We start from the raw sequence: 26859 nt of genomic DNA, 5'->3' as shown, positions 1-26859 counted from the left end.
CAGTGTTTTTGCTTTGGTTTCCAGGTTGAACAACATGTTTTCGTGGCTTTGTAATATGTTTTCGCTGGCTTGGTGGGCCTTTTTCTAAGTGTTACCAAGTCATCAGCAATGTTTGGAAACATGGATAGAGAAAAATGAGACCAAATCCATATTCAGTGGGACTTCTCTTTATTAAAATGGCACCAGTCCTTTTAGGTAAACTCGTGCATGGTTACTCAAGATACTCTGCAGCGAGGCTGTTTCAGGCATGTTGGAGAACACGCCACAGACCTTCCATGATTTTAGGTCATTAACTTCTGCCTGCTTGTTGTGATGCAGAGTGAATCTGGTTCCTGTCTAATGGGACTGTATGCTGGATAAGACTTTAAACATCTAAAGTGTGTATATTTAACCCCTGTGCTTCCCTTCATTCCAGCTCCAATTATCCAGCCATCACAAATAATGTAGGGTATGACAGCATACAGTGCAGAATGAGGTGAATACATTAGTGGTTAAAACAAAACAAAAAAAAGCAGATTTTTCTCTTGCTCGGTCCAAAATGAGACTTCAAGTGTAGCGTGACAGTGGAGCATCTCCATTACAACACTGGTGAGAAATAAAACAGCTTTTTACCACAAAGCAAATCAGGCTTTGGCGCTGAAGCTGTGTGAGTGACACTGATCTCTCTCTGTGCGTGCGTGTGTGTGTGTGTGTGTGTGTGTGTGCCTGATCTTCATCCATCCATCTACCCGTCCATCCATCTACTCTAAGCTCTTAAGCAGTGCTGCTGTTAAAAAGTCCCCTAAAACTCTAAGCCAACAGCGATAACATGAGCGGCAGGAGGATAACGCTGATGTAATGTCAGCGCACAACTGACACCCAGTGTTACTCCCATGTTAACAAAACCCATCACAGTCTGTCTGTCCGTCCGTCTGAAGGCATGCTAATCTGCTCTTAATCACGAGCTCTTATTTACAAAAAAGAAAATAAATACATAAATAAATAAATACATTTTTATTAATGCAGCAGAGGGGGAGGGTTGGAGTGAGGGAGAGGAGGGCGATGGTGATTGTGGTGATGGTGATGATGATTTTGTGATTAAATGATGCCATCGTTGTGTTCGTGGATTAAGATGGGCATGGAAATAGATTAGTTCTGCAGTGGTTTTTCATCATGATTGGCAGGCCTCCAAAAACTCACTCCCTCTCCCTTTTTTTCTCCCTCTTCTGCGTCTCCCTCTGTGAAGCAGAGCTGCGTTAAGGTGAATGTTTTGTAGACAGAGAGCACCACCAGCTGGTGGAGAAAGACACGGCATGCTTCCTTCTTTTTCTTATGTCAAATTCAGAGCTGGATTCAGAAGTGGGGAAGAGGAAAGCTCTGCAAAGAGAAGAGTCACAAAGTCATTGAGGTAGAAGACTGAAGCATAGCATCCATCAGCAGGCCATGTGTCTGACTGTTGATGATGTTGGTGCACAGAGGAGACACCAAGGACAGGACAATGGTGTAAAAATACTAAAGCCTAATTCTCCTAAAAGCATCTGCATGTGTGATATTACCTCCTGTCTTCTAGAGTAGGGCTTTTCAACCTTTTATGGTACAGGGGCCGCTTACAGGTTTACTCTGTGCTCAGTAACAACATTCTTTGAGTCAGGAAGTTCTCTGTTCTTCTACCCGTCAGAGGTTTAAAAGTCCACGAGGTCATGGTTTCAGCTACACACTGTACACCCTGTTTCATAACTCAGGATGCTGTTAAATAAAAAGAGTAATCCATCCTAAGCCGTAACCAAAGGATGTGTTACGTTCACTGTTAGCATTTTGAAACTTGGGAGTCACAGTTTTCAATTCAATTTATTAGGTTGATCAAAAAAAAAAAATGAATGCAGGCAGTATTAATCTATTAAAAAGTTATTTATTGCTGATATTTTACAGCAGAATTCCAAGTGTGTTTGGGGCTTTGGTGGTTCAGCATCTAAAATATTTGACTCTATAAAAAAAAAAAAACTTTTCCTTATAAAGAAAACAATTAGAGTTCGATGCTGGTTTTTTAAGTTAATTAAATTTCATCAAATGAGTTTTAAGACGCTGATAGACCCATAAACATGTCCAGTGGCAGTCTGTCTTCACCTACAGCACTCTGTGGGACCTGGATGGTGATGCTGGTGTTATTTTACCCACTCTGTGCCTCTAGATCAAGTCTGTGGTTAGATTCATTCATCTCTGTGTACGTTCTATGAGGTGTCACTCTCTGCAAAGCAGATGATCATCAGTTTGCTTGGCTTGAAAGCTCTTTGCTTTTTGATTTTACCGCCATTAAAAACCTTCACCAAGATGCTACTGATGTAACCTGATGCTAAGTAGGTCTTGTGCCAGAAATGTAAAGCACAGTGGGGTTAAACAGCATTAGGTTGGATTGCTCCCTCCATATTTACTATACAGTAAATGTGTGACCCTTCTGCCCTTTAGCCCCCGTGATCAGCAGTCATTGCCCCTCTTTCTGCTTCTTTATTAGGATTCTGAGAGAAAAACACTGAAGAGACACAAACAGACAAGCACAATGGCACTACACACACACACACACACACACACACACACACACACACACACACACACACACACACACACACACACACACACAGACACGCGGAATTTGATTCTAATTGGGTGACCCAAAGCCACTGATATCATCTGCTATGGTGTGAGACCACAATCGCACCCAGAGCGAGCGGCGGTGCAGTCACACCGCCCCGTTGGAGGAAGACTGGAGGAGTGAGGAGGAAGGTTAAAGAAAAGACGAATAGAAGACAAACAGGCCTAAGACGGAGAAGGAGAAGAAGAGGAAGAACATAACAACAACGACAAAAACACAAAGTGGCGCCGAGTTCATTAATTAGAATTTCAAATTGGACAAACTCAAGATGACAGCGTTGCGCTTGTCAAATCAGATCATGCCCTGGCGGGATGAGAGAGTGGAAAGAGAGAGAGAAGGAGGCACACTGCTCAGAGCCAAATACCACTCTTAGTAGCTGAATGGGTGCCATCTCTCCCTCTCTCTCCCTCTCTCTCTCTCTCCATTTCCTCTGATTATGCCGACCGCCTCCCCTCTGTCCTCGCGTGAATGTCATGGCTGCCTTAACGAGGAGTGACAATTAAAACATCATCGCTGTCTCGAGGCTGAATGGGAGAGGCCTGTCTGGGTAACAGAGAGGCAGAGAGTGAGAAAGAAAATAAAAGAAATGAGGGAGCTACAGGGGGAAACTCTGAGCACAGAGAAGTGGAGAGATACTTTGGCAACACACTGAACTCTAAAAGCAGTAGCAGTGCCCCTCAGCTATGACCTGCCTGAGGAGATGAGGCTTGCAGAACTAGGGATGTCCTTGAAATCACTTTTTAAGACACATTTTGATAGATTTCCGTTTTTTTAAAAATCTTTTTTCAATCTTCTTGGTTATAGAATTTATTGCTTACTAGTATTATACTGACATTTTAGTGCCTCTATAGCGTAGTGGACTGCACATTTCCCTAAAAATCAAAAAATCTGCAGAATGGTTCATTCACAGGAGGAGACACAGACCTTCTACATATAGTGATTTATTGACTTAGGCATCATCAGTTGTCTGATCAGCTCAAATGAAGCATCAGTGCTGTAACAGCTCTGATAATGTTCCATCAATGGTTTCTGATTGAAGCCAGCATGCATTAAAGCAGTCACCTGTCTAGACTGCATTTAGACCATATGTACTTTTAATGATTCCTATGGACAAGTAAAAGAGCTTTGAGCAGCCAGTTTATAATAACTGATGATTACTCAACAAAATGCAAGCAGTTAAATGCAATAGAAGGGAAAAACAGAAGTATCGCTAGATGCTAAGAGACACTCTGTGGCTATCAACCAGTGGCATTGATTAAGGAGGCTAGATGGCGCTTTGAAGTGTGTGTGTGTGTGTGTGTGTGTGTGTGTGTGTGTGTGTGTGTGTGTGTGTGTGTGTGTGTGTGTGTGTGTGTGTGTGTGCTGCACACACTGCACACAAGGAAGGAGCTGTTGCCAAAATGTCTTCACAAAGATCCAAAAATCTTCTAACCACAGGGCAACCCCTCTCCCTCTCTCTCCCTCTCACACACACACACACACACACACACACACACACACACACACACATCCATCCATCTATGGGATGCACAGACAGATTAAGATGGCTTAGTTAAATGACACATAAATTTAGTAGTGGCCACAACTTACCCTCATCTTTAAGCTACCTCTACTGTAAGTATCCTGAATTATATTGAATTCATATGTGTGTGTGTGTGTGTGTGTGTGTGTGTGTGTGTGTGTGTGTGTGTGTGTGTGTGTGCGTGCGTGCGTGTGTGTGTGTGTGCATGTACACCCAAACAGAAAAGCACTCTCCATTTTGATGGCTTTCTATTATGACTCCATAATGCTAATGACTTTGGTTATGTTCCAGCTTCTCTCGGAGAGACTGTGCATGCGTGTATGTGTGTGTGTGTGTGTGTGTGTGTGTGTGTGTGTGTGTGTGTGTGTGTGTGTGTGTGTGTGTGTGTGTGTGTGTGTAGAGGATGACAGGAAAGCATTTGCATCATTAAGAATGTCGCGGCGTCTCTGCAAACCAGGCTCTGACATTTTGAGAGGATTCTGGAGCTCCTCTCCACAATTCCACTTGACTTTCACTTTCACTATATCATTCACAGCTCTCTCTCTCACTTTCTCTAAGAGCATGGGAAGTGCCTGCCTGCCCTACGTGGCCTTCCCAGAGGCGTGTTGTACCAGTTGGCAGGATTCTGGTGGATGCACCTGCTTCCCATTTCATCATAATCATGTACATAAAAGAACTGGTTCAACGTCCACTCATTGCCAGGTCATTACAGCCACCTCAGCTTCAGGTCTCCGGTCTGTCAGCCTATTTCCCCACCATCGATTCTGCTCTCATTTCCTTGGCAATTCTCTGGAGTCACACTCACCCTCTGGAAAATTACTCACATGACTGCCCACTTCCCACCACTCTCTGATGAGGAAGTTAACCAGCTAATATCCCTGCTTACCTCTGAACGTACCTGCCATCCCTCCCAGCTGAGCATTCCATGCAACTATTGATTATTATTAATATACAGCCTGGAGTCTTATAGAACTATTCATGCTTTAGTACTTTGCTTAAACCTTTGCTCAGTGCAGTAAATGCTTCACCTGTCAAATTGCTACTGCAACAGTCTCAGTGAAAAAGAAGAAATCATTTCCAGCACATACAGAATATCATATACAGGGGTTGGACAATGAAACTGAAACACCTGTCATTTTAGTGTGGGAGGTTTCATGGCTAAATTGGACCAGCCTGGTGTCCAATCTTCATTAATTGCACATTGTTCTGGTTCCAGTGGATTTAGTTTGTTATACTGACATCTAGTGGTAGGGGGGACTTAAAACTTATGTTCGAGGTAGGTCCTCCATTTTGTCTGAGGGCGCAGCAGCGTAATGAGGCATGGCAGAATCCAAATCCATCCTCTCTTTTATGATCTTGATTTCGCACAAATTGTGAGTATTATTTTCAGTTGGACATTTTTCTGATGAGTAGCAAGCTCATTGTATGCAGATTGACATTTCTTATTGTTCAATGACCTCATAATCAGAGCTGGTGATCACATGGCAATGTTCAATCAGAAACAACTGTGTTATTGTTAGATTCTTTCTTAATGTTTCAGAGTTGTCTTTAATCAGTTGTATATTGAATAGGGTGTGCAACTGGTACAAATGTAGATTGTTTCATGGTATAAGTGATTTCAATGTAATACTGTTATCCATTTCTTTATCGTTATGTCAATGTTAACAGTTTCACAAAAGAGGACGTCCAATAAACAACCTCAACGTCAGCTCCTGTCTGAAGTGTTCTATTGGGCAAGTGTTTAGCTCACTGTCTAACCATGTATTCGGTACAGCACCTGGTGAGGGCAGTAGAGTGAAAAATTTGTAAATACATCAAGAACATCACGGCGGATTGCATATGCATTACGTTCTTGTGAAGTGCTAACATGTCAAGTGTGCCAGATCCTAATGAAGCGGCGAACCTGGAGGTCAGGTCTGAGTGTAAAGCTTCATCAGCAAGGTCAATGTCATCACGTCGATCCTGCAAATCACATGCAAGCCAGGCTGCAGCAGAAGCTCGGGCAAAAGCGGAAGCAGCTCGCACCAGAGCAGAATTTGCAAGACGGCAAATCGACATGGAAGTTGAAAGAGCTCGCCTTGATGCTACACTTAATGCCCTTAAAGAGGAAGGTGAAGCTGAAGCTGCCCTAGCTGCGGCAAAAGTATTAGAGACTGCTGCAGTTAATGAAGACAGTAAAAGTGAAGTTGGCATCACTGGGCCTCCTTTAGCATCAGCTGTGTCACAACAACGCACTGATGAGTACATTAATACTCACTTCGGTCATCAGCAAGATGAAATGAAGGATTCTTCTCAGACTCGGCCTGTGGGTGCCACATACAGCAGACAACCCAATGTGCAGCCTCTCTCTTCTTACACATCTCGCCGATTTCAAGACACTGAAGCCACGCATCACGTCAGCCTTAAAGCCTATGGTCCCTTGTCACCCCACAGCAAGAATACAATGAACACTCCTCATGAAGTCGGTGGCAAGCCTACACAGATTTCCACAGACATTTCAGACCTAGCGGCTTTCCTTGCTCGTCGTGGTCTTCTTTCAACAGGGGTTAAAGTATTTGACAATCGGCCAGAGAATTACACATCATGGAAATCCACCGTCTGCAGCGCCATAGAAGGTTTGAATCTCAGACCTAGCGAGGAGCTGGATTTACTGACCAAGTGGCTTGGCGGGGAGTCACTTCAGCACGCTCTAAGAATCAGAGCAGTCCACATCAATAACCCAGCAGTGGGTCTTGATAGACTGTGGCAAAGACTAAATAAAAACTATGGCTCTCCTGAAGTCATAGAAGCTTCACTTTTCAAGCGTCTTGAGAACTTCCCGAAATTCTCTGCTAAGGATAGTCGACAGCTTCTAGAGCTTGCTGATCTCCTCCTGGAGGTAGAAACCGCCAAAAATGAAGGCTACTTATCAGGCTTAAACTTCCTTGATTCTGCAAGAGGGATTAACTCAATTGTGGAAAAGCTCCCACATAACCTTCAAGAGTCGTGGGTTGCTCAAGGCACTAGGTACAAACAAGAGCATTTGGTGCATTACCCTCCATTTTCATTCTTTGTTAATTTTATTAACTATCATGCGGAAATGAAAACAGACCCAAGCTTTTCCCTTGAAAGTTCTAGTGCAGCACCCCCAAAATCTGAGAGGACTCTAGAGAAGCAGTGGAAAGCTAAGTTTCCCGTCTCTGCTAACAAGACAGAAATTGAAGCCTCCAAATCTGCGGATAACAAAAAGCTATGCATGGATCCAGACAAGCTCTGCCCTATTCACAAGAAACCACACTCTTTGAAGAAATGTAGGGGTTTCAGAATGAAAACTTTGGATGAGAGGAAGAGCTTTCTCAGGGAGCATTCAATTTGCTACAAGTGCTGCATGTCAGTAACCCATAAAGCTAGAGATTGTAAGGCAGTTACTCACTGTTCAGAGTGCAACAGCGATCTGCACATTTCAGCCCTTCATGATGGTCCTCCACCATGGATGATAAGAGAGTCTTCCATTTCAACAGAGGAGCATGACAGAAAACAAACCGACCACGGCTCCCCTATCACAACATCCAGCTGCACAGAAGTCTGTGGGGAAGGCCTCCATGGCAAGTCATGTGCAAAGGTGTGTCTAGTCAATGTGTATCCCAAAGACTGTCCTGAACAAAAGAAGAAGATGTACGTAATTCTGGATGACCAGAGTAATGTGTCATTGGCCAGGTCTGCTTTCTTTGACGTATTCAACATTCAAGGACCTGTCTCTCCTTACACCTTGAAAACATGCTCTGGCATAACAAACACTAGTGGAAGAAGGGCCATGGGATTCATCATAGAAGCTCTACATGGGGGTGTGCCTCTGGCATTGCCAACACTTGTTGAGTGCAACTTGATTCCCAACAACAGAGAGGAAATTCCCACACCAGAGGCTGCTACTCATTATCCTCATCTTAGACCCATTGCTGGCAAAATCCCACCTCTTGACCCAGTAGCCGAAATCCTCCTATTGCTTGGAAGGGACATTATCCGTGTCCACAAAGTTCGCAGTCATTGTAATGGGCCACATAATGCACCATATGCCCAACGACTCGATTTGGGATGGGTAATAATAGGAGACGTGTGCCTGAAAGGAGCCCACAAGCCTAATGTGAATGCATTTAAGACCAGTATTCTGGAGAATGGTCGTCCCAGTTTCTTCAGACCATGTGTGAACCACATCAGTGTCAAAGAGAGGTTTACAAGTGACCAAGCAACTGCGCCTACGGAAAAATTGGGTCAAGATAACCTTGGTAAGCAGATCTTTAGTCGCACCATAGAAGACAACCAAGTGGCGCCGTCAGTTGAAGACAAACTTTTCCTCCATATTATGAATGAAGAGTTCTCCAAGGATGAATCTAACAGTTGGGTGGCCCCTCTCCCATTTCGGTCACCAAGACAGCGCCTGCCTAATAATAGGGAACAGGCCCTTAAACGTCTGATGTCTCTTCGACATACTTTGAAGAAGAAGCCAGAGATGAGGGACCACTACGTGCAGTTCATGGAGAAGATTTTCAGTAACGGTCATGCAGAACCAGCTCCTACTCTGGAACATGGAGATGAATGTTGGTACTTACCAAGCTTTGGTGTCTACCACCCTCAAAAGCCTGGTCAAATCAGGGTGGTGTTTGACTCCAGTGCCCAGTACAATAATGTGTCCCTGAATGACGTGCTACTCAAGGGCCCAGATCTAAATAACAGTCTGATCGGTGTGCTCGTCCGTTTCAGATGTGAACCCTTTGCGGTGATGGCTGACATTCAGCAAATGTTTCACAGCTTCTTAGTTAAAGAAGAGCATCGGGATTATCTCCGTTTCTTGTGGTTCCATGAACATAACCTTGATGGGGACATCGTGGAGTTTCGGATGAAGGTCCATGGGTTCGGTAATTGCCCATCTCCAGCAGTTGCCATCTATGGTTTGAAAAGGACAGCCATGGAAGGAGAAGGGGAATATGGAACAGATACAAGACTCTTCGTGGAACGCCATTTTTACGTCGACGATGGACTTAAGTCATTTGCTACCATGAAAGAGGCAATTGATGTGCTAAAGAAAGCTCAGTGCATGTTGGCACAATCCAATCTGCGACTGCACAAAATAGCATCCAACAGCGCAGAAGTCATGGGAGCCTTTACAGATGAGGACCTTGCTAAGGAGCTCCAGGGTCTTGTGTTCGGGGAAGACTTTGCACCTCCACAACGAAGCCTAGGGCTCGGCTGGGACCTGTCCTCAGACAGCTTTACATTTCGAGTAGATCTCAGTGAGAGGCCTTTTACAAAACGGGGGGTGCTGTCCACAGTCAATAGCTTGTACGACCCGCTGGGATTTGCCACACCTGTCAGCATCGAGGGTCGCTTGATATTAAGGGACATCACTTCTATTGCCTGTGATTGGGATGCACCGCTCCCAAAGGACAGCTACGAAAAATGGCAGAGATGGAGAGTTTCTCTTCAGGACTTAAAAGAGCTAAAGTTACCAAGGATGTACACATCACTTCCTTTGTCAAAGGCTAAAAGGAAAGTAATGTTTGTGTTTTGTGATGCATCCATCAAGGCGGTAGCAGCTGTTGCTTACCTGAGCGTAACAGACGGAGAAGGTCACAGTGAAGTCGGGTTCATTTTTGGGAAAGCTAAGCTTGCTCCAAAACCAGAGATCACAGTCCCACGACTCGAACTCTGTGCTGCGGTGCTAGCCGTCGAGATAGCAGAGCTGCTCCAGGAGGAGTTAGATATGACACTGGATGACGTGCAGTTCTTTACCGATAGCAGAGTGGTGCTGGGCTACATCTTCAGTGAGTCAAGACGCTTTTACGTTTATGTTCACAACCGTGTACAACGCATCAAGCAGTCAACAAAAGCAAGTCAATGGAATTATGTGTCTACCAACAACAACCCAGCTGATCATGCAACCAGGTCACTACCAGCCAACCAGTTGTCCTTTTCTTCATGGCTAACAGGACCTAACTTTCTGACTGAGGTGGCACAGAGTCGGTGTTGCAAGGAGAGTTTCGGCCTAGTGGAACCTGATTCAGATCCAGAGGTACGTTCAGAGGGCACAACTTGTGTCACCAGCCTGGCTCACAACACGTTCAGCAGTGTACGTTTTGAGCGGTTCTCTACTTGGAAGACTCTTGTGAGGGCTGTTTCACTGCTCAAACACATTGCAAAGTCTTTCAGCCATGGATTTAAGCATGACGTCTGTCACGGCTGGCATAGGTGCAACATGCATCTCGGTGAAGAGCAACTGAACCAGGCTAAAGCCACTATAATCTTCACTGTTCAGAGAGAAGCATATTCAGATGAGGTCAGATGTCTCCAGCATGGTCAATCGGTCAGCAAATCAAGCCCGCTCAGCAAACTCCATGTTTTCGTCGACGTAAGTCAACTTCTCAGAGTTGGAGGCCGGCTAACGCAAGCCCAGCTTACGTCAGACGAATCGCACCCTATGCTCATCCCTGGAAGGCATCATGTTGCCCTGTTGTTGGTCAGGCACTTCTATAAGAGAACTTGTCACCAGGGTAGGCATTTTACAGAGGGAGCTGTGAGGGCAGCCGGATTCTGGATTGTTGGGGGAAAGAGGTTGATCAGCAGTGTGATTTTTCACTGTGTGATCTGTCGCAGGTTGAGAGGCAGACAAGAAGAGCAGATCATGGCTGACCTGCCTGCAGACCGACTGAGCACAGATCCTCCTTTCACGAACGTGGGTTTGGACGTGTTCGGTCCCTGGGTTGTTGTAACACAAAGAACCAGAGGTGGGCAAGCCAATGATAAAAGATGGGCCGTTATCTTCACTTGCATGAGCACTCGAGCAATCCATATAGAGGTCATTGAGTCCATGGACACATCCTCCTTCATCAATGCTCTCAGGCGATTCTTTGCCATCAGAGGACCGGTAAAGCAGTTAAGGTCCGATTGTGGTACCAACTTTGTGAGTGCTTGCAGGGAGCTTCAGATCACGAAGAAGGGTTGTGACAACAGACAAATTGGAAGCTACCTCTTGGATCAAGGGTGTCGGTGGCTGTTCAACCCTCCGCATGGTTCGCACATGGGTGGATCCTGGGAGCGAATGATCGGCATTGCACGGCGCATCCTTGATGCCATGCTTCTGGAACAGGGTTCGGCAAAGCTTACGGATGATGTCCTAGTGACCCTTATGGCCGAAGTGACAGCAATAGTAAATTCAAGGCCACTCACACCAGTTTCTACAGATTCGGACCAGCCAATCATTCTCACCCCAGCTATGCTGCTCACTCAGAAAGTAGGCACAGCACCAGTACCACTTGGTCAATTCGATGGAGCGGACCTTTTCAGAAATCAGTGGCGGCGTGTTCAGAGCCTAGCTAATACATTCTGGGATCGCTGGAAAAAGGAATACATTAACGAACTCCAAGGACGTCGGAAATGGAGAACTGAAAGGCCTAACCTTCAAGAAGGAGATGTTGTGCTATTGAAGGATAGCCAAGTGAAAAGGAATGACTGGCCAGTTGCACTGGTTACCAGGACATTTCCTAGTCAAGATGATAAAGTCAGGAAGATAGAAGTAAGGATTGTAAAGAATGGTGAACAGAGACTGTTTTTAAGACCCGTGACAGAGGTCGTTCTTGTTTCTAAGGAAACAATCTAGAGGGAAATGTGAATGCATACTGTGATACACCTTATCCTATGTTATTACTTAACTTGGTATTCTACCAAGTTAGGCGGGGAGTGTTCTGGTTCCAGTGGATTTAGTTTGTTATACTGACATCTAGTGGTAGGGGGGACTTAAAACTTATGTTCGAGGTAGGTCCTCCATTTTGTCTGAGGGCGCAGCAGCGTAATGAGGCATGGCAGAATCCAAATCCATCCTCTCTTTTATGATCTTGATTTCGCACAAATTGTGAGTATTATTTTCAGTTGGACATTTTTCTGATGAGTAGCAAGCTCATTGTATGCAGATTGACATTTCTTATTGTTCAATGACCTCATAATCAGAGCTGGTGATCACATGGCAATGTTCAATCAGAAACAACTGTGTTATTGTTAGATTCTTTCTTAATGTTTCAGAGTTGTCTTTAATCAGTTGTATATTGAATAGGGTGTGCAACTGGTACAAATGTAGATTGTTTCATGGTATAAGTGATTTCAATGTAATACTGTTATCCATTTCTTTATCGTTATGTCAATGTTAACAGTTTCACAAAAGAGGACGTCCAATAAACAACCTCAACGTCAGCTCCTGTCTGAAGTGTTCTATTGGGCAAGTGTTTAGCTCACTGTCTAACCATGTATTCGGTACAGCACCTGGTGAGGGCAGTAGACACATTGCACCAGTAAGAGCAGAGTGTGAAGGTCCAATTAGCAGGGTAAGAGCAGAGTTTTGCTCAAAATACTGCAATGCACACAACATTATGGGTGACATACCAGAGTTCAAAAGAGGACAAATTGTTGGTGCACGTCTTGCTGGCGCATCTGTGACCAAGACAGCAAGTCTTTGTGATGTATCAAGAGCCACGGTATCCAGGGTAATGTCAGCATACCACCAAGAAGGATGAACCACATCCAACAGGATTAACTGTGGATGCAAGAGGAAGCTGTCTGAAAGGGATGTTCGGGTGCTAACCCGGACTGTATCCAAAAAACATAAAACCACGGCTGCCCAAATCACGGCAGAATTAAATGTGCACCTCAGCTCTCCTGTTTCCACCAAAACTGTCCGTCGGGAGCTCCACAGGGTCAATATACACGGCAGGGCTGCTATAGCCAAACCTTTGGTCACTCGTGCCAATGCCAAACGTCGGTTTCAGTGGTGCAAGGAACGCAAATCTTGGGCTGTGGACAATGTGAAACATGTATTGTTCTCTGATGAGTCCACCTTTACTGTTTTCCCCACATCCGGGAGAGTTACGATGTGGAGAAGCCCCAAAGAAGCGTACCACCCAGACTGTTGCATGCCCAGAGTGAAGCATGGGGGTGGATCAGTGATGGTTTGGGCTGCCATATCATGGCATTCCCTTGGCCCAATACTTGTGCTAGATGGGCGCATCACTGCCAAGGACTACCGAACCATTCTGGAGGACCATGTTCATCCAATGGTTCAAACATTGTATCCTGAAGGCAGTGCCGTGTATCAGGATGACAATGCACCAATACACACAGCAAGACTGGTGAAAGATTGGTTTCATAAACATGAAAGTGAAGTTGAACATCTCCCATGGCCTGCACAGTCACCAGATCTAAATATTATTGAGCCACTTTGGGGTGTTTTGGAGGAGCGAGTCAGGAAACGTTTTCCACCACCAGCATCATATCGTGACCTGGCCGCTATCCTGCAAGAAGAATGGCTTAAAATCCCTCTGACCAATGTGCAGGACTTGTATATGTCATTGCCAAGACGAATTGACTCTGTATTGGCCGCAATAGGAGGCCCTACACCATACTGATAAATTATTGTGGTCTAAAACCAGGTGTTTCAGTTTCATTGTCCAACCCCTGTATTTCATTCAGTAGGACGTTCTTTGTGGAGCCTTTTGAATGAAGCATCCTCCCCATATTGAAAGTACAGAGGTGAGATGCATGAGGGATCACATACTTCTGCTTACACGTCATATTCTTTCTACACATCCGCTGAAGCAGCAGAGCAAGAAAGAGTTCAGTACATTTATTAGATACGCAAAATAAAAGAAAGAAATAACATTTCTTGATACATGTAAGACCCCATAGAGAATCTGTGAATACAGCTGTGTATTAGGTGCTTTCACTGTGAGAGTTAGAAAGGAAGACGGATACATTTCTCATGTTAGATTAAGAACTGGGAGACTGCAGCCAGCAGCCAGTTTGCTGCCAGCCAGCACATCTAAAACTCAGCAATTAACATATTATATCTCATTTTGATAACGCTTTACCTTCAGGTACATATATTCACCATTAACTCATGGCTTATAGGTATGCATATTTGTAGCTATTTTGTCCTTTATTCCTCACTAGACAACATTTATTATTATTATTTGCTTATTCTTTCTAGCTGTATTCTATGTTTTCTAGGACTTTAGCCGAGTTTGCCCTTAATAACCTCCTAATTACTGCTTATTGATTATAAGAGTCAAACTCCTAGTGAGCTAGTTATGGGCAAGATCTCAATTTACACTCTAAAATTAAAAAAAAATTGTTACATGTAACTGCAGTGTTAAAACCTATAGTTTATTTCATTAGAATAGTCCTTATTTATTAAAGTGGGCCTGTTATTATGATTTCCAGCTCTATATTTTGATTTTTGGAATCTACTGGTCTAACAAGTCCAGTTGTGAAATATTCCACAGTCAGCTGTTAGTGTTATTATAACAAAATGGAAGTGATTGGGAATGACAGCAACTCAGCCATGAAGTCTAGGCCCGGGATCCTCAAATCCAGGCCTCGAGGGCCGGTGTCCTGCAGGTTTTAGATGTGTCCCTGATCCAACACACCTGAATCAAATGGCTGAATTACCTCCTCAGTATGCAGTCAAGTTCTCCAGAGTCCTGCTAATGACTTCTATATTTGACTCAGGTGTGCTGAAGCAGAGACACATCTAAAATCTGCAGGACACCGGCCCTCGAGGCCTGGATTTGAGGATCCCTGCGCTAGGCCATGTAAAATCACAGAGTGGGGTCAGTGGTGCATAGTGCACAGAGGTGTACAGTGCAGTGGGGTAAAGCACGCCACCAGCTTTGGAGGCGTGTTCTCTGGATCACACTTCTCCGTCTTGCAATCCAATGGGCGAGTCTGTGTTTGGTGGCTGCCAGGAGAACTGTGTATGTCTGACTGCATTGTGCCAAGTGTAAAGTTTGGTGGAGAGGGGATTATGGTGTGGGGGTGTTTTTCTGGAGTTGGGCTCAGCCCCTTAGTTCCAGTGAAAGGGACTCTTAATGCTTCAGCATACCAAGACATTTTGGACAATTTCATGCTCCCAACTTTGTGGGAACAGTTTGGGGATGACCACTTCCTGTTCCAGTCCTGACCTCAACCTGAAAACACCTTTGGGATGAATTAGAGCGGAGACTGTGAGCCAGGCCTTCTCTCCAACATCAGTGTCTGATCTCACAAATGTGCTTCTGGAAGAATGGTCAAAAATTCCCATGAACACTCCTAAATATTATGGAAAGTCATCACAGAGGAGATGAAGCTGTTGAGATGAAGATGAGGCTGACATCATATTAAACTCTATGGATTAAGGATGGGATGTTACTCAAATTCATATGTGTGTGAAGGCAGAAGAATGAATACTTTTGGCAGTATAGTCTACTTTATAATGTAAGACTCCTTGACAGAAATTAAATTAAATTCACTTTTTTAATATCAGACCCACAAGTTTAAGCCATTTAAAAGCTCTTTGCAATTCTTATGTAGTAGTGTGAAACTCTAATGTCTTGCATGTTGTATCAAAGCTACAGTTGGGATGCTGGCAAGAAGTAACAAAGCAAGTCCTCATGGCAGGGATAATGTAAGTTATTGTGCAGTATTGCATGAGACATTAGCCTACTTTATTAATTCCTTTGGACTGTTGTGTGTTTGTCTTTATTTTAAGTGTAAAAGGAGGTGAGATAGTCACTTAAATTGCAATTAGATTCCAAGTCTTGAATATATTTTACATAGTTTCAGAGTGTCTTTGTTATGCTGTACTGACCCATGTCTATCTGTGCACCAACTGGTCAGTCCAGGCTCCTTCAACACTGCTACACCATGAAGGTCCAGTCGCTAGGTGTGCGTCCGTACTGCAAGAGAATAAAGGTCATGAAAAGGTTACATGAAAATCTTTGGTCCTCTGAGGCCTGAGCACAAGAAACCACTAAGCACTAAACTTCTCTCGCCTCCCTCTGCTTAATTGGGAGCACAACGCAAATCAAGAAATGAACTCAAATATCCGTAAGCAAATCTGCAAACTCAGCCGCCAACAGAACACAACACAACAGAGAGAAAGGAACTATAATAAAAAATCAAAACAAAATGTTCCCCAATCCGTGACAGCCGTGGAGACAAATCCAATTATTTGTGTCTCATGTTGCAAATTTGTTCTAATGGTCGAAGTGAGAAAGTAAATAAACGCCTGCGAAGGGGAAACAAAAGAATGTGATTTCTAATTAACTTGAAAGAGGAACAGCAGGGCGACTTAGTAAACCCATCTTTCATCTGCTGCCTCAGACCACTCGTTTGTTTGTTGCACAATGTTGTCTTCAAGAGGGGCAGGAGGAAGAGTGTGCAAGGGGGGCTAACACTGCGCTGCTTCCCTCCAAATGAAATGTCAACAGATTTAACAGCGCTGCGGAAGGAGTGCGGCGTTTTCCAGCGTTTTGTCGATTTTATTGTTCATTAAGCTCTGCCGCCGCCACCGTCGCTGCCCCTCGCCCACCTCCCCCCAAATCTTCTTCCTCCTCCTCTCGCACTTGTTCGAGGCTTCATTTGCAGCATCTTGGCTTTGAAGATCACAAAAGGCTGAGGCAATAATTGGGTTTGTGCAATTACAACAAGCTTAATGAGAGAATTCAGGAGTTTGTCTTGCCCCTATCTGCAACTCTCCATTAAGCCAGCGACTGCCTCTACTCTCTGTTGACGAAGGAGGATGTTATCACATATAAAGATGGAGGCAATGCACTCATCGCACATATCGCTTACAAGGTCCGGATGATGGAGAGAGTAGATATGCTAATTGACTACCGCAGACTTGCAAATAAAAACAAAAACACACAGAGAGCAGAGAACGTAAAGAGAGGAAGACAGAGACCAAGCAACAGAAAAGGCTAGTTGAAGAGATAAGCAGCATAAACTAATCAAAGTGTTTAGAGGACATTTAGGAGATCAAGAAGACCTAATATCTTTATAACACTGTAATATAGAAATGAGACCATCTAGTCAAAGTAATTGATTCTACTTTTAAAGTGTTGGAAAGTCCTTCAGTTTTTCTCCACCTTTTTCTTTCACCTTCAGGTAACTGGCCTTTAAAAAGCATAAACTCTCACCTGACTAATCTCTCCCACACATGTCCAGACAGCTTCCAGAGCGGCTGTGATTTCTAGTTTGTTTACTGGTGGTCTCATTCTGATCATTGCACTGTGCACTATGGGATTTCATTGCTGAAACATTGCTGTTTTGAAGATCTAGCGACCACTGCGGGAGTACAAGTACAAAAAGACAACAGAGGACTTCCAGGTAAGGATCTAAAAATTGCAGCCATGCTGCACAATAAGATGATCTTGACGGGGAGATTGGCCAAATTTAAATCAGGCAAGGTTTTTGATTTTTATGATTGAAGTCACTGAACTTTATGACCACACCTCGTGTGGTATCATATCCTGCACACAGAGAACAGAGAACCTCCCACCAGAGAAGTGAATGGAGGAGATGAGGAAGAGATATGAGGACAAAGGAGTCAAGTCAGCTGGCATTTAACAAAATGAGAAATCCTTCCTTTGGAGCCTCTTTTTAAAGCCCTGTCAATTAAATATGATGTGGGACACAACTGCATCATAAATTGTGTGGTTATAGCCCAAACAAAACAAACTGCTGCTGTATTTTATGAAGCAGTAATAGTGTTCATGACATATTTCATAGTTAAGGCTATTTTCAATTAAATGTACAGCATGGCACATTGTGATGAGATATTATACTTCGTATAATCACACAAACACAATCGGTAAAGGAGCACACCTTTGATTGTCCTCAATAAGTGAAACAGCTCATGAATAAAGAGGATTAGATGGTTTGTACTGTACAGGCATGTGAAAAAGACAATTTTGACAGGAGTTAGAGCTCCTCCTACTGCCCCCTCTGTCCTCTGTCTTCTGTCCTCCAGACGCATTGAAAGAATTGAGACATCCTTCTGAACTGCACTGAGATTGGTTTCTGGGTCACAGGCAGAAGGATGGAGGACAGAGGAGATGAAGAGGGAAAAATATTTTCTCTCTTTCACACATTGATGTCATTTCTGTTTTAACTTGGTAGTTTTGTTTTTAGTGGATTTTACTTCCTGTTTCTGTCTTGTTTCCACCTCTGATTCTCTGTTTCCTTTTAGCTTAGTTAGTTTACCCTCCACCTGTGCGCCTGCTTGGGTCTTGGAGTGTGTTGGTTCCCTCGTGGTTTGCACTCATTAATTATGACCCATTTGGATTATTGATTTTCCTCTCTTATAAATATTTAGCCTGGACTTTTATCAGACTCATCCTGCTACGTCCCTGCAGAGGGCATTAATTGTTATTTTTTTCCTCCATTGAAGCTCATTATTGTTTCATTTGCTACCTGCCTCCCTTTTTCCTTGTGAGTATAAAATTGGCAAATACAACTTGTTCAATTGATCAATTTAAAGATCACAGCCCATCTACTTAGCTGAAATTCAAGTGTGCTATGCTTTATTTTGACTAAGCTTTATAGTTTTAAAGGCTTTTGTTTCAGGCCTAGTTATCCAAAGTAATGGATAGTGCACAAGAGAAATGAAGAGGAGAGTGCAAGTAAGAGTGGAAACGATTGTCAGGGGGGATCCATGAGAGAAGGATAGCAGCAAGCATGAAAGTGAAGGTAGTGAGACTTGCTATGATGTATGGTTTTGAAATGGTGGCACTGACAAAAAAACAGCAGGCAGGGCTGGAGGTGGAGGTGGAGGTGGGAGAGTTGAAGATGTTAAGATGTTCACTGGGAATGACCAGAATGGACAGGATTAGAAATGAGTGCATCAGAGGGACAGCTCAGGTTGAGCGGTTTGGAGACAAACTTAGAGCGGCAAGGCTGAGATGGTTTGGACATGGCAGAGGAGGGACAGTGAATATATTGGACAAAGGATGTTGAAGATGGAGCTGCCAGGCACGAGGAAAAGAGGAAGACCACAGAGGAGGTTCATGGATGTAGTGAATGAGGACATGCAGAGGGCTGGTGTGACATTAGAGGAAACAGGGTAGAATGGAGGCAGATGACCTGCTGCGCCAACCCGTAAAGGGAGGAGCTGACAGAAGAAGAAGAAAAAATTGTAGGCCTAGTTAGGCCTCAAGCTGTGCAGCATTCCTTATGGACAGTAGCTTTGATGCTAAACATATGAAAGTCAGTTTCTTTGTATAACAGGACTTAGAGGTCATCTGCTAACCACACACAGCTAAACTTCAGTTGAAAAGGATCTTTGAGGACAAAATGCACCATGCTGAGAACAAACAGGGATCTCAAGTAAGCATCACACTCAGGCTCATATCTCTACTAATAGGCTCGCCGCACAACACAATAACAGAAAGCCAGCAATACACAACACCCTCATTAACACAAATCTAGCCTTCAGCAAAGCATATTATGAATCTCTTTAAACCTGCAGTGCTGAGTAGACTTTAAATGTGACATGATTGTAGGCCATGTACAATATTACCAAGTCATTACTCATTACCTAATGAGATATTTCACTTATTATGTACTTACAGGAAAATAATGGAATCGGTGGGTGTATGATAAATAACAACCAAGGGGGGTTTGTTCAAAAAATAACAGCTTAATAGTTTTATCTCAATGACTTACATAATAACCACTCAGATAACAGTCCTGTAATGCAATTATGGAGATGCAAGATAAGTGAATATTTGGAGGGAGTATTTGTTTTTAATAGGTCTTGCCTTTCATGTGCCACATTAATCATTTAATTTAGTAAAAATTTCCCCTTATTTGCCTTTTTTTCCAGCTAAACCTCTTACTTGTTGCTTACCAAAAGTGAATACTAACAAGTCAGACTCGTGACAAATTATAACAGCACCGTCATTTAGCCCAGCAGATCCAGCTCCAGCTCTTTTATTTTGTAGGATCCCGTTTCTCATTAGGCTGCATTCAAAGTAATTTATTAATACATAACAGCAGAATCCTCAGGGTAAAAGGAGTGTGAAGAACACAAATGTTCGATCAGCTGTTGGTGAGCTCGGGCAAACATCTGTGGGATGCGGATGCATGTTGGTGCGTGTGCGTCCACCTACCTGTATATCTGTGAGTTCCACTGTGAGCCGTGAAGTCAGCTTCAGTGGCTGTTTATCTCGGCAGGGGATGTGCAAGTTCTAAAACACACAATTTTAATAATTTGTCTCTGCAAATCGACTTGTTGTAAAATAAGTTATGAGAACAAGGTGAATATTAAGTAAGCAGATGGAGTTAAAACAAGCGGCCACAGGGTTCCTGTCACAAGATACCATGAACCTCATTAATCAAAGCTATCACTAAAAGTATTAAAGTGCACTATTTTCATATGAAACCATTAATCAGATACAGATGGTGGAAGAGGTTTTTTTTAAAGTATAAATGCAATAAAAGTAAGATGTAATCACAAAATCCATATTTCTTAAGCTATGATCAAGCAGAAGATGACAGGGCAAACTTTTTGTAACGTGATGTAATATATACTCACTAGCCACTTTTTTAGGTACACCTGTTCAACAGCTCGTCCTCAAGATGAACTGCTGGAGTTGAAACTGAGCATCAGAATGGAGAAGAAAGGTAATTTAAGTGAATGTGGCGTGGTTGTTGGTGCCAGATAGGCTGGTCTGAGTCTTTCAGAAACTGCTGATCTGCTGGGACTTTCCCACACAACCTTCTCTCAGGTTTACAGAGAGTGGTCTGAAAAAGAGAAAATACCCAGGTGGAAGTGCCTTGATGTCAGGGGTCAGAGGATAATGGTTCAGGTGCTTTGAGCTGATAGGAAGGCAACAGTAACTCAAATTACAACTCGTTATAACCAAGATTTGCAGAAGAGCGTCTCTGAATGCTTGGCATGTTAAACCTTGAAGCAGATGAGCTACAGCAGCAGAAGACCACATCAGCTGCCACTCCTGTCAGCTAAGAATAGGAAACTGAGGCTACAATTCACACAGGCTCACCAAAATCGATTGGAAAATAGAAGATTGGAAAAACATTGCCTGGTCTGATGAGTCTTGACTTCTGCTGCAAGATTTGGATGGTGGAGTCAGAACTTGGAGTAAACAACATGAAACATCCTGCTTTCATGTTGTTTCATGGTCTAATGGGGTGGGCGATATTTTCTTGGTACACTTTGGGCCCCTTAGTACAAACTGAGCATCATGTGTCACAGTCTACCCGAGTATTGCTGCTGACCATGTCCACAGTGTCACAAAGCTCAAATCATCAACCATCATGGATCTGCAGCAACTGTGTGGTGTTGTCATGCCAATATGGACCAAAATCTCTGAGGAATGTTTCTTAATGAATCTGAGCCACAAAGAATTAAAGCGGGTCTGAAGGCAAAAATGGGTCCTGGCACAAGCAAGAAGTACCTAATAAAGTGTCTGGTGAGTGTAAGCATAGTAACTGTGCTAGAAGAGGACACATTTAAGTTGGTTAAGGTTTGTGACTTTTATCGGCCGAGTCCCAGGATTTTATGATCACACTTCTCATGTGGTTCTAAAAATCAGACAAAATTAAATGCAAAATGTTTTAAATTATTTACTGCAAAATTTGAATAAAGTGAAACAATATCTTAACAGAAGTTTGTTATTCTTTAATACATGAATACATTTGGTTCAAACGGGAAATATATCTATATATCTGTTCCTCTTTCCTACAGTACCTCTCCCTGGTAGACAATGTGTCCAATAGGGCAGATCATGCAGGCAGTACCAGAGCCAAACATCTCTTTGACCTGCTGCTGTTTGAGAGCAGAGCTCAGCTGGCCCATGGTGAGGTAGCGCTCTGTCACTTTAAACTCACCCTGGATAAAGAGAACGGCGAGATTTTGAAAATGCATTCATGCATGGTAACTTTTGACATTTGTCATTAGCAGCTGATGCATTGCTATTATTAAAAGTGAGTGTGCTTGTCCATCCACATGTGGTTAACAAATACTACAGCAGCTCCAGCTTTTAAGAGAATGAGACTGCATGTCTTCTGTATTACCAAAACCAACTTCAAAGGTTAACTGAAATTTTACACTTTTTACATGAAACTTGAACATCTGGACTGTGTGTGTGTGTGTGTGTGTGTGTGTGTGTGTGTGTGTGTGTGTGTGTGTGTGTGTGTGTGTGTGTGTGTGTGTGTGTGTGTGTGTGTCTGCGGTGTGTGCCATTCTTACCCATTTCCTGGTTAGTTCTAGGATGCTCCGCCGAGTAATGCCTGGGAGAATGATGCCATCCAGAGGTGGAGTTGCAAGCTCCTCCTCTATTAGGAAAAAAATTATTTGATGTAATAATAATAATAGAAACGTAAGTTGGGCTTTTTTTCAATATTTTTTCGTGATGTTTATTGATAGACTGTATACTAAGGATAGCTTTATGCCCCTTGATGTAAAACCTGGTTTTGTGCAGTCCAATCTGCTGAGAGTAATTCCCCTTCCTATTAATTCCACAGTACAAAAATTTCCAAAATGAACATGATAGAAAGTGTTTACTGAGGTAAATCAAGTGAGAAGTAGTGTAATTTTCTAATAGCATCTATGGAGCTTTAACTTCTTTTTGTGACCAGAAAAGACACCCCCTGCTGGTCGTTGGAAAGAATGCAGGTTTAAGGCACTTTTCAGAGATTGATCATTCACATACAGTGTGAAAAGTGCCAATGACCAGCAGGGGCTGACTACTGTGGCTATGGGATTAAATAAAAAATTCTTCTAAAACCAACAAATGGAGCCACCCACTATGGGATTAGCTGAAAGTAGCTTTTCCGTCATTTGTATACAGTCTCTGCAACTGACCAACCTCCATTCTCATTGATCCAGTGCAGGAAAATATTCATTGTTCCTGCCTCAGTAATTTGATGATCCTCTCCATATAGCCAGAGCACCTGCTGACACCCATGATCCACTGCTTCATACTGGCCAAACAGAGCGCCTCCATAATTCCTGTGGAAATCCAAAGTAACAACTGCATCATTAGGATACACCTTTATATTAAAAAAAAAAAAAAACGTGATTATTCTGCATCTTTTACATACCTACATCATAAAATCTTAATTAACAAATGAAACTGAATTTTTTTTTTATATCAGACTGCATTAGCTGGTTCACAGGAAATGAAAACAAACTTGCATACAGTGTATGTCTACCCACCCTCCCATCTTGCAGTCCCCAGTCCCTCCTTTCCAGGCCCGGGTGTATTTTGGGTCAGCCCACAGGGAGATGGCATCTGCCTCAGAGTTGAAGTAAGAGCCAGCTTGACACAAGATCACATAGAGCAGGGCGCGGCCAGGCCTCTTTACACCCAGAGAAGGCTGCCATGAACACATGAAAAAATATAAATGATTCAGAGTTTTAGACACCTTTCACCTCTGCAAGAACTTCACCATCCTCCTCACCTCAGTGCTAATAAATGTTGGTCTTATGTACAGACTGGCTGAGTCTGAATGAGGAACCCAGTCCTGGTCAATCTCTACCAGCCTCCTGATACACTCCAGCAACTCTGTCTGATCAAAAGCCTGGAGGGGGAAGACAACAAATACAGAGGGCAATAGCAGCGATTTATTCATCATTGTCTGTCACCAGCCCATTCATTCATTTATTCCCACATTAAACCATTTTCTCTTCCTCTACGTGCATCTTACAGGTAGACAAGCCCTCTTAGCAGAGTTAGCCATGCGGCTCATGTGGAGCATTGGTCTGAAGAGACGCATTCGTTTGTCATCACCACGGTACACCTTGAAGCCTTCAAACAGCTAACGAGAACAGAGAGAATATTGACTAAATTTTTAACCCTGAATTAAAATAAACCGAGAGAATACCAACAGTGTTATTTTGGTAATGTATGCATTAATCATACTGTAGTACAGTTTTAACTGTTTATTCCATAAAACTCAGTGTACTGTTGTCATACTCTTATTGGCATATACGTTTAACGATGCAGAGTCCATTAGTCAGGATTTTATACATTTTCTCTTTACTCAATACCAAATTAAAACAACTCTTTCAAATTTGAAATGTGAGTCATGCAAAGCTACTCTAGTAGAGCCCAGAAATGAAAATATGAAGCTGTTCAGTGTACCTGAATGCCGTAGTGTAGTGACGAACAGGCAGGGTGAAGAGAAAGGTTCGCAAAGGGCCTGATGAGCGGGGCTTGCCAGCCCTCAGTCACGCTCCACTCTACAGTCAGCATATGGTCAGTGAAGACAGTCCCAAAGTCAGCCACATGTGGTTTGGTTTTTAGAGCAGGGGACAGCTGGATAACCAGGTCAGCTGCCTGGTCAACAACACAGAGCAGAACAAAGCAAAGAAAACACCAACTGATTATTTAATCAGAAAAAAGTTCTCCTAATGAAAACTTACTCCTTGTTTCATGCATATAATGTGATGCAGAACAACACACGATGCATTATCCAGCTGACAGCTGCACACCCACTCTGTATTAAGCAGTCTTGCCATATTTTAGTTTTGAGGATGACCTTTGTGACCTTGTCTGTAACGGGTGGTGCTCCTCCATCATCGGTGCACTGCACTGAAAAGCATTTATAGATGTCTCTGTAACAGACATTCAATGTCTCTGAGGTCCACTGCATCATAAACAGGGCATCCTACATTTTGCTTATTAAATTGCTTGTCCAAAGACTCACCCCATCCTTTCAGATGTCTACTAGCTGTGAGGGGTGAAGTGAGACAAAATTTCATTAATGTTAGACGCTGCTGCCATGCTACTCCATATTTCCCATCTAAGATTGGCCAGCAGGGGTTGCTGCTGGAAGCTGTCTATCTCATCCAGACCACTCAGAGGTCAAAGGCCAGCGTTAAATACAAACAGCATCAAAATAGCACTGAAGCCTTGAACATGAGTCACCCAGTCTCTGAGTCTGAGCTAACTCTGTGGTGGTGCAGTGACAGCAGATTGAAAGATGTGAAAGATTTATCAAGAACTATGTGAGAAAAAAAAAAAAAAGAACAGTTGGGAGTGCTGTTCTTTCCTGCTGTTCACCAAGGCGTAAAAATGTGATCCTTCTTTTGATGAGATACTTCTTGCTGGCCAGCAGTCAGTTTTGAGTTAGAATTGGCTAGGATTAGATTGGCCCTTTATCCACTCCCTTATGGTGCAGACGCTTGCTTGCACCGTAATCCCAGCTTACACTTCCGGTGGTGACTGGTGAGTGACCACAGTACAAGCACTGCGTGATATTGATTAGAGTAGTGCAGTTACTCTGCTTCTGTTTTTCAGTTATTCAAAAAGGTGCATAAATAGAGAAATGTGATATTCTTTGCTACGGTTTGTGTACATCTTCTCTGCAGACACACAAAACTATCCGCTCTATCTTTACATAATAACACAGCAGCACAGTGGCAGTTTTAGAACGGTGGCAGAGTGCTCTGTCCTCAGAATGAACCATAATCCTTCTTCACTGTTACCTGCATCCAGCCAGCGTTTGGCTGGGATTAAGTGGCTATAAATATGAATGTAACTGAATGTCTCCGGTGTGTAAGAAAGCTGCAAAGGGAGGAAAGAAGGAGCACAAGACATCTGACTGAAGCACTCCCACTACAAGACAAATCGGGTGCCTTCACATGAAGTACTTATCAAATAACTAATCTGTCAAAAATAAGAGAGGTTTCAGGATAAATTATGAAGAGCCGATGGAGACGCTCCACCCAAGCATGGCTCACGTGCTGTAGGACAAGCTGCACAGAACTCCAGCTTTCTATGTCTTTCATTGGCAGCCAAAGTTGGCACGCGTCTCCAAGCCTGAGCCAGTACTCAGTCTGTGTCGGTGCGTGCGTCTGCACATGTGCAGCCTAATCTCTACCTGAGCCTGCTATCTACTGCTCAGGCGGTCAGGGTCAGAAAACAAGCAAAGCTCCAGCTACTTAGCGTGAGCTGGGAAAGTGGATTCTGATGAACAGGGTGCTCTTGAGTAAGAGGGAGGACAAGAACCAGCAAGCACGCATCCCCCTCCCCTCCCCTTTCTCCCACCTCCAAAAATGGCAGCAACATGGACAAAGGAAAAGGCTTACTCGGGCTGATAACAAGTGGACTTCTTCAAGTGCTGGGATTTGCTGGGATTAGTTTTCAAGTGTTTGTTGTCACAATAGGAACTCCGGTTGATGACTGACTCTCAAGGCCTTTTCAGTGCCTCTCTTGGCAACATGAAAACAAGCCAGAATATCTACTCTGTGGGATAACCGGGGAGATTTTTCAGTGTGGAGAAGCCGAGGAATCATCAAGATGTTACACCTGGAGCTGCTACTGAGGGTAGGTGCACTTAAGTCACTGACAGCGTTCAGACACATGCATCTGTTTCATTACCTTGAAGCTTTGAATACTGTTGTCAGCCATTGGGGATGGTGGCTAGGTTGCAGCTGCTTCCCTGAAAACAGTGACAGAAGTCTGAACAATGTGATGACGGCAGTAAGAATCTACTTTGACAGCACGCTTTTGATCAGATTTTTAACACCACACAAATGTGTCTGCAATGTACAAAGAACTTAAACTGTGTTAACTATCCAGTAGACGCTGCTTTACTCAGGCTGAGCAACAAACTCCCTTCCACATTAATAATTAAAGTGTCTGATTTTTATGTATAATCTACTGCAAACTTATTCCTACTAAAAGATTAATTATATATGATAAATATTGATGGTATCACTGCAACTCTTTCTATTTCTGTTATTTTGGGTAAGAGGTGGCATCACTAGTGTACCACTAATTTGGCTATTGTGATATAGACTCTAAGCAGACTTACTACCAGATTAAAGGACAACCTTGGTCACTGACATCTAACAGCGCTTTAATAGTGATACGTTACCTTCAGGGAAGAGACGTCAGACTCG

At 43.3% G+C, this 26859-nt stretch overlaps 2 protein-coding genes across 2 annotated transcripts in view; one reads left to right on the top strand and one right to left on the bottom strand.

The window, feature by feature from the left end:
• Positions 1-899: 899 nt before the first annotated feature.
• bcat1 (branched chain amino-acid transaminase 1, cytosolic) lies at positions 900-26859 on the bottom strand. Its single transcript, XM_030720025.1, has 12 exons — positions 26835-26859; positions 26336-26396; positions 24095-24289; positions 23658-23768; positions 23412-23531; positions 23167-23327; positions 22817-22959; positions 22198-22283; positions 21697-21837; positions 20096-20173; positions 15793-15880; positions 900-1356 (listed from the first exon to the last, which is right to left on the bottom strand). Exons 2-11 carry the CDS (start codon positions 26363-26365, stop codon positions 15842-15844), a joined length of 1104 nt encoding a protein of 367 aa, XP_030575885.1. The 5' UTR covers positions 26366-26396; positions 26835-26859; the 3' UTR covers positions 900-1356; positions 15793-15841.
• Positions 25957-26859, top strand: part of lrmp (lymphoid-restricted membrane protein) — a 32620-nt gene continuing 31717 nt past the window's right edge. The window contains exon 1 of the mRNA XM_030720022.1: positions 25957-26281. The gene's annotated coding sequence lies outside the window, so the exon portion shown is untranslated. The remainder of the gene's footprint in view (positions 26282-26859) is intronic.

This window comes from Archocentrus centrarchus, chromosome 23, assembly GCF_007364275.1.
Source record: "Archocentrus centrarchus isolate MPI-CPG fArcCen1 chromosome 23, fArcCen1, whole genome shotgun sequence".
Taxonomy (NCBI): domain Eukaryota; kingdom Metazoa; phylum Chordata; class Actinopteri; order Cichliformes; family Cichlidae; genus Archocentrus; species Archocentrus centrarchus.
The sequence above is the reverse complement of the archived record's forward strand: the minus strand, read 5'-3'. Positions and strand labels throughout refer to the sequence as shown.

Bases quoted from the DNA above. Each gene is read 5' to 3' on its own strand.
- bcat1 (XM_030720025.1), bottom strand. From the start codon at position 26,365: ATGGCTGACAACAGTATTCAAAGCTTCAAG. The intron at 22,284-22,816 runs GTTGGTCAGTTG...TTTTCCTAATAG, and splicing joins CTGGATCAATGAGAATGGAG to AGGAGGAGCTTGCAACTCCA. The intron at 21,838-22,197 runs GTAAGAATGGCA...CTCTTTATCCAG, and splicing joins TAGAACTAACCAGGAAATGG to GGTGAGTTTAAAGTGACAGA.